General features: G+C 43.3%; 1 protein-coding gene across 1 annotated transcript in view; it reads left to right on the top strand.

Annotated features, from left to right (window-relative positions):
- The first annotated feature begins 2,841 nt into the window (after window positions 1-2,841).
- LOC311010466 (sodium/potassium/calcium exchanger 3-like) overlaps window positions 2,842-13,534 on the top strand; it is a 139,770-nt gene continuing 129,077 nt past the window's right edge. The window contains exons 1-2 of the mRNA XM_084004971.1: window positions 2,842-3,125; window positions 7,276-7,404. Coding sequence (XP_083861097.1) covers window positions 2,927-3,125; window positions 7,276-7,404 — 328 coding nt within the window. The 5' untranslated portion in view covers window positions 2,842-2,926. The remainder of the gene's footprint in view (window positions 3,126-7,275; window positions 7,405-13,534) is intronic.

The raw sequence follows: 13,534 nt of genomic DNA, 5'->3' as shown, positions 1-13,534 counted from the left end.
CTGGGATGATAGGAAATATATATTTCCTATCATCCCTGTGGTTTGTGTTGTTGATCGTCATTCATATATATATATATATATACATATATATATACACACACACACACATCTATATATATATATATATATACATATACACACATACATACAATACAAAAATTCAAAAGGAAAAGTGTTGTCCATGTACAAGAATCAGTAGATTTCAACTTCCTGACTATTTACAGACTATCATCTGTAACGGGGCGAGAACCTGCAGCATTCAGATGTTCAGGGTTGGTCTGGATCACCTGTGTTTGTGTGACTGTGGACGCCCTGAGCTGCAGGCCAGTGGTCGCCGTGTCAGCCTGACATGGGAAAGTGGGTTAAATTCCAAGCATTCTCCTACATCTGAAGCCACACTGTTTCTGGTTTGTCTTCTCTCCAACTTATCTTACATCTTGTGCATGTGTGAGAGTCCTTTGCCAAGCCCACTGGCTATGGAAAAACAATTTAACTGGATTTAATTTGTTGCCCCCCTCCTCCTTCCTCTCCCCTTCTTCCTCTTCTGTGTGTGTGTGTGTATGTGTGTGCGTGTCTGTGTGTGTGTACGCGCTCCTCTGAGAGGTTGAGAATCATTCTTGTTTGGGAACTCCAGTCTCAGCTCATGTTGGGAGCTGCACAGGCCTGGTTTCACTGCAGCTTTAACATTTCCAGGCGACTGTCACTAGAGTTTGCCATCACTAATAGTGTCTATCTTATTTGGAGGGGGAAACACTAAAGGTGAATTATTTCTCTTCAAAATCGATTTACTCCCAGTCTCATCTCTTCCTCTCCGTTCTTGTCTTTTATTTGTTCAGTCAAAGCTCCATGCTCCTAAGGGTTAAAAAACACACTGAAACCCTGTGGCCTAGAGCCCTGACCACTTTTTCCATTCTTGTTGGAAAGTTTCCAGTGCTATTTATATGAAACCTCAGGCCTGACAATCAAGAAACCCATTTGGCCAGGATCAAGTATTATCCATTATCCTAAAGTCCTGTTTCAGTCAAATGGTTCCACAGAAACATCACGGTGAAAATGTGTGGAGAAGATTGCAGCCGTCTGTCCGTCGCTTCTGTAGATATAAATGTATATAAGTAATTATGACAAAAAGATCTACAAGAACATGTAGTTGGCCTGGAAGGTTTCACCAGTTATTAGACAGCTCCACAAAGAAAACTTCATGTCATTATACTTCAACAAATCAGTGTCCTTTCCTTCACCATATGTACATCAACAGGGCAGTGAAAGGCTCATATCTTTTACACCAATTGTGTGTGTGTGTGTATATATATATATATACATATATTTGGTCACTGAATCAGAAATGGAGACGAAACATATTGGAGTGGTCTGTGGTTCCCCAGAGGTCTAGATAGTAGATCACATGAGTCCAGAGACCAGACCAGACTATGTGGAGAAACCAGAGACTGTCTGTGGTCCCCCAGAGGTCTAGATAGTAGCTCACATTAGTCCAGAGACCAGACCAGACTATGTGGAGAAACCAGAGACGGTCTGTGGTCCATACAACAAGCTCGATGCCGTATTCATGTCTAGATTACCTTATTTGGAGTGTTGATGGAGCAGCTAAATTGTGTACATTGTCTGCTTTGCAGACAGACCTAACAAACCAGACTTTTTACTTATCATCGTCATCATGTTGTTATTTCAGCATCCCTTTTATCTGTTTATTGCAATTACGGTAAATCATAGCTAAATAGATTATATTGGGTTAATTCAGCTGCGGCCAACCATCCTACGTGTGTCTTGCTATTTGTTGAATTTCACCAAGCTGTATTCTCTATACAGCTTGGTGAAATTCAACAAACACCTCTGGATGATGTTATGAACTCTGACAGGACGGTGTTTGGTTTCCTGGTGGATCTGGGACTTCACAACATGTCCAAAGCAGCAATAGTGGTGATTTCAGCCACGATGGAGGAAACTTGTCGCTGTCTACGTGGAGGTAAGCCCCCCGTCCTCTCCGGCGCGTCTAGCCCACTCAACATCTCTCATCATCACTGGGCTGTATCACTGCTGTAGAGACAGCCAACCTCATCATGCATCACACATGTTGGCAAAGGAAGTGGCGTTTTGCTCCAGCCATCCAAACTAGTTAGGCCTTCGCACACTGAGTCTGTTTTTTTTCCGTCCGTTGGTTTTGTATTTGCTGCTACTAGGACAGACGAAGAAAGGAAAACTGTACATTTGACAGAGAGCCGACTCCGATTTGTTGCCGACCCCAGCAACTCAGTGAATTCATTTGGTTCAAAGAACCTTCTGGTCATCTCTAGTTGTCGCCCCCATGATGGCCAGTCGAGAGAATGCAAGTTTAAGGCACTTTAGCTTTGCTTCACTCTTAAGAAGAGAGGTTGCCAGGACATTATTGTTCTGGTGTCCAATAACACAACTCCACGTGAATGCCACCTGTTCTAACACGTATACCATATCCACTTATGTTATGTTTACAGTTTGTTGCAGTAGTCAAATCTAAGTATTGGGTCATATGTGTAGAAATAACTCAAACACACACAAACACACACAACATTGTTATTATTTTCCACTAGGGGCCAAATGAAAATATGACTGTTTCTGTGCTGGGTTTCACTTTAGTGAGAATGTGTGCACGTGCATGCCCACGCGCCCCGTCACCGTGCGTGCCTTCAGCAGTCAGCAGCCCTCCATGGAGGGCTCGCAGCAGTCCTCCGCCCCACTACTTCCAGCCTCACTTCAACGTGACCGACGCAGAGGAAGCGTCTCCTCCAGCCCTCGCAGCATCCCAGTCGGACCAACTTTTTAGAAACACCCCCAACTGCTCCCCTGCACTGTTCGCCACCCAGTCCCGGCAGAAAAGTCGGTTTCCCGGGAGTCCGAGGAGGCTGCTCGCTTCGTCTTTACTTCGGGGATCCGTATGGATGTGGCAGCAGCGGTAGAGGGGATGTCTCTGCCGGGTGTCCGGCTCCGGAATCGGCCGACGCAACTGATGCCGATCCAGAGGAAGGTCAAAGCCAGACGGAAAAGACGAAAGGAGTTGGTTTTAATCCAGATCTGCTTGTTCGGCGGTTTGCTGCTGGTCGTCAAGTGCTTTTCCTACTTGGCGGAACATTCAGGTGAGGATTTGTTGTTGGAAACAAACGATGACGTTAGTTTGTGTCTTTGTTTCTGTAGCATGTCTCCTGTCTCCTGTCAGGAGAACGTTAAGTGTCTTCGTGGGGGCAACACACACATCGGGAGGCTGCTGTGCTCGCAGAGGGACACTAAAGCAGCTTCCTGTTATCACCTACGCGATGCTGAATGTCACTCATCCCCCCGCAGGTACTTGTGTGTGTGACGCTCAGCCTCTGCGGACTTAAAGTTGGGATACTCTGCCACAATCTCTACTTTGATTTTCTTCCCAAGCATTAGCGTATTAGAATAACCTACAGTGTAAGTGAATCCAAAAATGTGTTTCCCATGTGATCTAGGGGAGAAGATGACTTTATCATGGTCATATTGTGTTCATACATGCCAGCAGCGTTGTTTGACCTGAGAAGTCTTCATCAGGTCATCCAGGTGTGTGCCCGTTCTGCAGGTAAACAGCAGGCTGATAAGAATGCAGATTCCTGTATGTTCAGGGTTTCTTTTCCCCATGTTCCTGCAAATGGTTGCAGACTCTGCAACTTTATTTCAACGCTGCATTCAAATGCAACCATATGAAACCTGGATATGAATACCTTTACTAAAGGCGAACATCTGCACCGCATGACTTGTTGTCTGCGTGTTCCTCTCCTCTTTTTGCATTTAATTGAGCTCCACACTCCACATGATTACTGACTCAGTGTCAGTGAGATGTTTTCATTACGTTCTGTGGACAGAAGGCCTGCATGAATATTCACACACTCATGATTTGTGATCATCAGTGGGACTCATTCCTTTTTCTTCTTTCCTCCCCATTGCGCATGGTGCTGTAATGGGAATTTTGGATGTTTGTAATTTATAATCAGAATATTTGTCAGGCCAGACGTCGATCCGCATCTCCTCATCTGACTGTTATGCTATGACGAAAATGAATGCCTGTTTGTAGATGATATGAACATGAGTGCCACATTGACATAAGATAATTTCAGGACTATGACACCTGTGTTCTGTAAATCTTGACCTTGCCTGTACATCTTGTCTTTGTAAGATAGGACATGATCCGTCCTTTGTCCATGGTTCCTCCTCCTTAAAAGGGAGATTGTTGTTGGACTCAGGGTCGTTCCTGCTGATTCTGAACCTTTGCATCAGAAGGCAGGGGTGACCCTCCTCTGCAGATGAGAATACTTAGTGGAATAAACCTCGGAGAAAAAGCTGATCCTGGTTGTTGATCTTTATTGGGCAGATTCATTTTTCCACAACAGTACTTACATGGAAGTGCATCTCTGCATGTGCTCAGGATTAGGGTTGACGACACCGGGGCGTTGGATGCGTTTCCCTTGTCCCCATTATGCACTTATTAACTCTAAATCAGAGTCAGAATATCAATTGAAGTTGACTATTTATGATGCGCTTAATGAAGTTCTGCTGAACGGAGCCTGATGTTGTGGAGCTGGAAGCAGTGCACTCAACCCCTCTTCACAGTGGTGCATTAATCATCCCCACGCTCTCATCTTCTTCTCTCTCTGTGCAAGATAGCGAAAGAAAGAAGGAGGGAGAAAGGAGTACAGCACTGGCATGCAAACCTGACTCCTGCTGCTGCTGTAGCTGCTGCTGTTGTAGCTGCTCCTGTTGTAGCTGCTGCTATAGCTGCTGCTGTTGAAGCTGCTGTTGTAGCTGCTGTTGTTGTAGTTGCTGCTATAGCTGCTGCTGTTGAAGCTGCTGTTGTTGAAGCTGCTGTTGTTGTAGCTGCTCCTGTTGTAGCTGCTGCTATAGCTGCTGCTGTTGAAGCTGCTGTTGTTGTAGCTGCTGTTGTTGTAGTTGCTGCTATAGCTGCTGCTGTTGAAGCTGCTGTTGTTGAAGCTGCTCCTGTTGTAGCTTCTGCTATAGCTGCTGCTGTTGAAGCTGCTGTTGTTGAAGCTGCTGTTGTTGTAGCTGCTGCTGTTGTAGCTGCTGTTGTTGTAGCTGCTGTTGTTGTAGCTGCTATTTTTATAGCTGCGGTTGTTGTAGCTGCAGCTGTAGGCTGTAGCTGCTGCTGTAGCTGCTGTTGTAGCTGCTGCTGTTGTAGCTGCTGCTGTTGTAGCTGCTGCTGTAGCTGCTGTTGTTGTAGCTGCTGTTGTTGTAGCTGCTGTTTTTGTAGCTGCTGTTGTTGTAGCTGCAGCTGTAGGCTGTAGCTGCTGCTGCTGTAGCTGCTGTTGTTGTAGCTGCTGCTGTAGCCGCTGTTGTTGCTGCCGTATTGAGTAAGGTGAGGCCAGTTCAGAAGTTCGGCCGTACCCGGAGGACATTGGAAGGAGTGGGCTTTTTATTTCTACTTGAGTCCCTCTCTTCGGCCAGCCTTGTGGTTGGTTGGCTGAAGGGCAGAGTGCGCCTGCTGGGCTCTCTGAAGTATGAAATGAATTAATTGGTGATGCTGCTTTCTTGAAGAATGTGCAGATGTAGACGCAGTGGGAGCCCCACTTTGTTTGCTGCACTGTGGCACCCCTACCCCCCCCATCAACGATTTTGTTTTGGAAACAAAACAACTCCTCCAGCTGTTCCCAACTTCACCATTACATAAAACATTTTACTTTAAAATAATAAAACACACTTTACCTGCTGACTGGCGACCTGTCCAGGGTGTACCCTGCCTTCGCCCAATGACAGCTGGGATCGGCTCCAGCCCCCCCGCGACCCTGAATACAGGATAAGCGGTAGAAAATGGATGGATGGACTTTACCTGCTGCATCCCAGTACCGCTAACATGTAGCGGACATGTAGATTTGAAAAGAACCAATCATGACAGTAAATGGGAATAATAAATAAAAATAGTAAATAAGACAATCAGTAAGTTGATTGCCAGAAAATACATATTTGAAATCGATAAATCAAGCAAAATTGACAAATATTCTCTGTTGTCATTGTGTCCAATCGAATTTGAGGATTATATCATCATACAGATTCAGAACGATTTCTCTGGTATTCCAGATTAATTGATAGTGAAAAAAAGCAGTTTATAATTTTAGTCATCCTATTTCAGCCCTTGAAATAAAATATATATACTGTATATTATAGTGAGTTAACAGTGGCCTATATAGTGAGTTTATAGTGGAGTATATAATGGACTCAATATTTTCCCAAATTCATCTTGAAATGCACAACCAAGAATTATAGACCATCATACACTGTACTGAAGATAAAATGACCAACAGACGAGAGCAGGGATAGCAGAGTGATTGAGACAAATTTATGAAAATGATATATTTAATGTGAGTAGAGCTTCTTAACGCAGACGGTCACAAAGAACTTCTATTTGTTTCTTAATTTTGGGAAAATACTCTTATTACCATTCCTCCTTGGATGCATCGCGATGCAGACGTGGACGAATCTAATTCAGAATCGATTCACAAATGTCAAAAATCAATTATTTTTATTCTGTACGCAAAAGGCGGATCTCAGAATGCAGCGCCCGGAGAGTCTGTGGCGTTACACATAACAGAGACACGGCTGAGAGAGAAATCCGACCGGCACCTGCTGCATTTACACCGATAATGTGTCATCATTCATGGCCGTAATAAACACTATTACTGCTTTGTACATGTTGTGAAGACCCAGCCACACCGGGAAACTAAACGGCGTCCTGTCTGAGTTTATACCTTTACACCGAGGGGGATCGGTGAATCTCATAGAGCTGTATTCACAGCAGCGGTCATTGTGATTTAATTACAATTTACGGATAAAGAGTATGCTGAAGTAATGACGATTAGTAAAAAGTCCTTAGTCATGGTTTGTTAAGTCTGTCTGTTTAGACGATACGCAAATAACTTTAATTACTTTTTTTGGTGTTCGGCTCGCTCAGAGCTAAGCTAGGCTAACACCGCAGCGGCAACGTAAACACAGAACGTAACGTTGTCTCGGCATAAATGCGGCAGCGACCTTGTTGTTTGTTCCACAAACAGTCTCTGGTTTTACTCCTAGTGTGTTGGTCTCTGTATGGTACGGCACCAAGACTTTCACACAGTGTGATGTGCAGAGAACCTGCAGGCTCATATAACTCAGTCATTGTAAAAGGATGTCATTTTCCATCAGCAATGAAGGTTTTTCTCTATGAGAATGTCCAGATATCGAAGCTGCACTGACACCCTTTGACTTTCCGCTGTGTCAAACCAGGTTTCCACGTGAGCCGCAGCAGCAGCGAGGACCAGGAGAGATGGGGAGGCAGGAGGCTGCTGCAGGAAGCGGACAACAGCAGCCTGGAGGACATGGACGGCGAAGAGTCTAAGAACTGCACGTCTCCAGGTAAGACGGAGATGGCATTAAAGAAAGAGGACACCCTCCTTCCCTCCAGAGCCAAGACAATGCGGTGAAACAAATGTGCTCTAGTTCTACCCTTTCTGCTCCCCCTGTTCTCCCTTCCTGATGTGGGGTAACCCAGATTGTGAGGTCAGATGATTTCCCATGAGCACCGCAGCAGCAGGCGTTGACATTCTGGCTGCCTCAGCGGTTTTCTCTGTCACATTTCTTCTTCTTTTTTTTCAAAATCTTGCAGATTTCATTCTCACTTCCTCCACCTGGCTATGTGTTTTCATCCTTTACATTCCCTTCCTCTGTGTTTCCCTCAAGTTCTTCCCCATGGTGGCCGTATTACAGGCAGAAAATCCTTGTTTCCATGGCAACCTTTTTATCTTATCATCATCCAGTGACTTCTTCTTCTCTTTGAGGCACTCAAGGGTAGTGAGGATGCTGAAGGCATTCTGTTTGGCTTTTTTGTTAAGTTGAAAATCACTCCATCCAGTCAAAAGGATCGACGTGGTCCACATGTTGGAGACTTTAATAAATCAGTTAAATAAAATGATTTTCTGTTATATAAAAGCATGTCTTGTGATGTAGTCTAGGCTTCGTGTCATCGGATTAGTCCTTTTTACCTTGAGAGGGAGACGATTGGCCTCCATTTCTCTTGTGAGCTCATTAAGCAAAATGGCCATCATCAATCTCCTTCTGACCCTCGCAAGGTCAGCGCTGTCATTTACAAAGGGAGCCGAGGTCAGAGTTCAACTTATTCTCTTATCCTGCTTATTATACCGTACTAAATTTATAGCACACACCCTGGTGGCTTCTGCCCCTGTAACCCTCCTGAGTTTTCTGCTAAAACAGTCTTGCCCACTCTTCACCTCCCTCTGGTATGAGATAAAATGTGGAGTCATTGTTCATTGGACCAATGAGAGGGTGGAATCTGTGTGTTTTACAAAGGTGATGGATGTTTGAAGGGCAAACAGTCTCACGGCAGCCACGAAATAGAAACCTACTGATTCGTATACATGGACACATATTTTATATTTCTTTTGCAGTGTTTCCCATACATAGACCAATGTGTGGCACAGCGTCACAGAATCAACACCGAGCACCACAAGCGTTTTTTTCACGCGATTTTGAAATAATAGCACTTTCTCCCTGTCATTCTTGTTCACACACACACACACACACACACACACCAGTGTTTCCCATACATTGATTTATTTGTGGCAGCCCGCCAGAAAATCAACATTGACCGCCACATATTGATTTTATTTTTTCTAACTATTTATAATAGGTAAAATGAACTGCGTGCAGCGCATCAGCCCCTCCCCAGGCGTTCTCTCTGTATAGCCCCTCCTCTCTTGGAACAGCCCCTCCTCTCTCCCCAATAAAATCAAACTTAGCTACAAGTAGGCTATGGAGCCGCCACTTAAAGTGGAGCAATGGAGCACTTCGCATTTTTCAGTTATTTGCCACAAAGTACTTGCCAATTAAAATATACAGTGGAGCACCTTATATACAGTGGTATTATTTAATAATTGATTTTAGAAAGCGTGTGTGTGCCTGAAACACGTTGTTTTGCTTGATTCTGTACAGACAACATGAAAACTCGGCTACAAAGCAACGTCACATTTATGCTTCTGAAACAAAACAGACGTTATATTTACGGAAGAAAGCAAACTTTTAGGTTGAGTAGGTGATTCTATTCAGAAACACTTTCTGTTATATTACTTGAAATCCTCGATAGCAATGAATAAATGAAATGCTCTGACATAAAACATTTTTTAAGAAGTCACCTGTGGCCGTGGTAGGACTGTAAAAACCCCGTCCAATCAAAAAAGTCAGGCTGGAGAAAATAATTGGACCTCCTGCCTGTCAGTCAATGCTAACTTCACTGAAAAAATTGTTACATGCAGTTGTTCATTCAAACTAATAGCGGCCTTTTAAAACAGGATAAAATTATTGATTTGATTGTGAAAGTCATTCTTTTTGCATTTAGAGACATCAAGTTTGATTTAGTTCAGTATAAATACTGAACTAAATATACGTCTAAAGGAACCAAAACAAAGTTTTTGATTTCTCTCAATTTTTTTTTTTTGGTCATGACCTGCAGGTAATATTTTAAGTTTGAGTCGAATGTGAATCGCACACTTCACAGTCAGAGCACATGTTCAGTCCCGTCCACCATGCTGGCCAGACGCATTTGACTTGGATATCGATTACGTCCTGACCTGGATGGATTTCGCCAAAAGATAAACGTAAGTAGCAAAGCAGTTGCGGATGATTAAAGTTTTAGTGTTTTGTGTGTGTGTGTGTGTGCATAGATAGCCCAATTTAAGCTGACCAGCTAGCTAGCTTTGGCGGTGGCTAGCTAGCATTTCCCGCTAACGTTATGACCATAAATAATAATACACAGGGCTCTCAAGTTTTTAACTTAGTTCAGAGTTAGATTTTGGCTGAAGGTACGTGTCCACAGCCAGCGTTATTTCCACGCTGCTCATTCATTGACTATGTAAGAAGCCGTGCAATGGCTTCGCATCGCGGCAAGTTTCGAGAGACAGGGGCGTCCCCTTCCGCAAGCTCTCGAAAATCTTTTAAACTTTCGACGTGCTTTTATACAGTCCGAGTGAAACGCTGGAGATGTGTGCCTCCAGTGTTTTGTTTTACCGAGCAGGAGAGCCGTTGTGGTGAGCTGGGAAGCGGGTGTTAGCGGCGTATGCTAACCGCTAATATTAGACCCTCACTCATCTATACATTTTAATAGCAGCGAATGGACTACTGTATATATTTTTTTAGCTCTGTTGATTGAGCCAACACTACGGAGCCCCGCTACCCGAAGTTAGCATAGAGCTAGCTCACTACAACGGCTCTCATACTTGTTACCACTCGAGGCTTTAGTTACCGGTAGATACGTGCTAGCACTTGCTAACATCCGGGACAGCTAGTTGGGCCCTCCTACTCTGCGGCTGAGCTCTGTCATTTGCTGGAGAGAAAACACCGGCTCTCTCGATCTCCAACCATTTCCCAAAACACCCTGAATAATAGAGCCTCACTCATCTATACATTTTAATAGCAGCAAATGGACTACTGTATTTGTTTAGTTCTGTTGATTGAGCCAACACAGATCAGTGTATCACCTGTAAGGGAATTCACTATTTCTTCCTTTGTTTTCTCAGTTATCGGATGTGGAGATGCAAGGACTGCAGCCTGTCATTTTCAGAACAATCGGAACTTTTAAAGCATTATCGCATTGATCATCGGATTCACGGTAGGCGCCGTCCCTATCCATGCATCCACACAAAATGTCCCTGTTCATCAAAGACATGGAATGGTCTTCAAAAACATTTGACTAGGAATCACCCTTCACAAGAGTCCACTCGAAAGGCCTTTTCATTCAAGTGTGACAAATGTCAAAATCAGCTTTCCACAGAGTATGATTTTTTTCTTCATATCAAGTCTCTTGTATGTTTGATGGTTGTTCATACAAAACAAACATCTACAGCAGTTTCAGGACCCATAAATGGAGAAAACATCAGTCATGCACCGTTAATGACTTCAAAAGTGGTATAATTGTGACATCACCACTCAGTTCCAATCCTTCCGACTCATTGAACTCTGACCTGAATGAAGAAGTACAGTTGGATGAGCCAACCACTGAAGAGTCTCGGGATTTTGAAAAGGAATTTGAACTGAAATTAGCTTCACTTTTGCTTAAATTGGAACATACATACTTAGTCTCCAGTACAGCTGTCAACGAATTGCTTGAGGAGCTACAACATCTTATTGGAACTGTCTCTGTGCCACATAGTCTAAAAACAATTAATCAGGTTTTGGGAGATAACGATTGTCATGTCGAATTATCTGTTGTTGAAGAGCTAGCCACAGTTCTTTGTTCTTCACATCCAATTCAAAAAGCAATAGCGAAACAAGGCCCATTGTCTACTTCTTGGAAGCGCAAGTCATATTATAAAAGAGAATTTGGTGTAGTGTCACCAGTGGAATATATTCTTGATAAAAGGAACAAAAAATCATTACAGTATGTATCCGTGCTGAAAACATTGCAGCAGATTCTAAATTTAGATTCTATCTTGATAAAAACTGCCAATTTGAAAGGGAAATATCAGTCACCTGAGAGTGATAACGCAGTTTACAGTTGTCCCTTTGATGGTGAATTTTTCAGAAACAACACACTTTTGTCTAAAGACTGTGCAATTTCACTTAACCTGTATATTGATGATTTTGAAATATGTAACCCCATTGGGACATCACGAAGAAAACATAAGATCTGTGCCCTCTATTGGACTTTATGTAATCTGTCCCCTGGTTGCCAATCTTCACTGTCATCGATACACTTGGCTCTTCTAGTCAGAAGTGATGATTTGAAGGTGTATGGCTATGAAGCAGTACTCGAGCCTCTCATTTGTGATTTAATTTCCTTGGAACAACACGGTGTGTTTTTGCCAAAGTTAGGGAAATGTGTTAAGGGAACAGTACAGTTTGTCACAGCAGACAATCTTGGAGCTCACAGCATTGCTGGATTTATTGAGAGTTTTTCAAGTGGTCACGTATGCCGATTTTGTACAGCTTCCAAATCAGAAATTCAAACTAAGCAAGTAGACAGTGGATCTTTTACATCAAGAACAGAAGACCTTCACTCAGACCATCTCAAAACCATCGAAGAACAATCTCTGAAAAAATTCTGTGGTGTTAAGAGGAGATGTGTTCTCTCTGAGAAACTCACTCATTTCAAGGTCACTACAGGTTTCCCCCCCGGATCTGGTCCATGATTTATTCGAAGGGATTGTTCCTGCAGAGATAGCTTTATGTCTGTCCATCTTCACATATAAGAAATACTTTACACTTGCATATTCGAGTCTATACTACATTTCCCCTTTAAGTGGACTGACAAAGTTAATTGTCCCCATCCAGTGCCATTGAACTTTGCATCTCGAAAGACGATAGGGGGGAATTCCCACGAAAACTGGAGTTTGTTAAGGTTTTTCCCCTTCCTTGTTGGCCAGAAGGTGCCTGTTGAAGAACCTGCATGGAAAATACTGACTGATCTAAAGGATATTGTGGACCTTATTGTCTCACCTGTTCATACAGACGAATCCATTGCATATTTGAATTTCAAGATCTCAGAGCACAGATTACAACATCAAGAGGTTTTCCCAGACTACAACCTGCTGCCTAAGCATCATTATTTAGAACATTATCCCCAACTAATTCATCAATTTGGACCATTAGTCTTTTTTTGGACTTTGAGATTTGAAGCAAAACACAGTTTTTTTAAAAGAGTCGTTCGACATATAAGATCTTTCAAGAATGTGTTGTTGTCTTTGGTATTTATGTACCCTCAAAAACCTCTTCTGGAAGTGTCAAATGTTTCAACTCTTTCTCTTGATGTGTTGAAAGAGGAGATCGCACAAGCTATACGGCTGAAACACCCAACTGTGGACAATGTGTGTCTGGCAAAGAATGTCACTTACGATGGATTCAATTACAGGACTGGAATGATCCTTGCACATGGATCTTTTGTAGGGATCCCTGAATTCACTGAAATCATCCACATGTTGGTTCTGAAGGACAATCTTTTTTTCATTGTTCGGAAGCTGAGTGCATGTCACTGGGAACACTTCAGGGCCTTTGAACTTAAAGTGAACCCCCCCAAAGACATAATAGAGAGGATGGATCTACCACTGGTGCCAGACACTGTTGAAGAGCTCATTGAACAGGTCAAAGAAGCATGCCAACTTACTGGAGGCATCAGGCTGCAATATAAGGATATTGACTTTGGTGGAACATTTGTTAACTTGAGCTCAACCTCCTCTATCAAGGATCTTACCACCATCAAGGTGGTCATACCGTCTGTTCCTGATACTGATATTGTTTTTGAATTCATAGAAAATGTCCCAACTGATTTTAGTGACCTAGATTCAAGCTCCTTATCAACACACAATGATTCAGATGACACAATCATACTCAGCAGCAGCTCCTCTGAGAGACTCCGAACAGAGCCCTGGCCGAAGGAGTTCAACATCCCAACCTTCTCCTTTGAAACAGTGGGGAGGGAGAAAGTCACAAAGTGGTGGTCAGACACGGTGAGCGGGGTAACAGAGAGTGCCGAGATGCC

Source organism: Eutrigla gurnardus (genome assembly GCF_963514095.1).
Source record: "Eutrigla gurnardus genome assembly, chromosome: 3".
NCBI lineage: Eukaryota > Metazoa > Chordata > Actinopteri > Perciformes > Triglidae > Eutrigla > Eutrigla gurnardus.
This window is presented reverse-complemented; position numbering and strand designations above follow the sequence as displayed.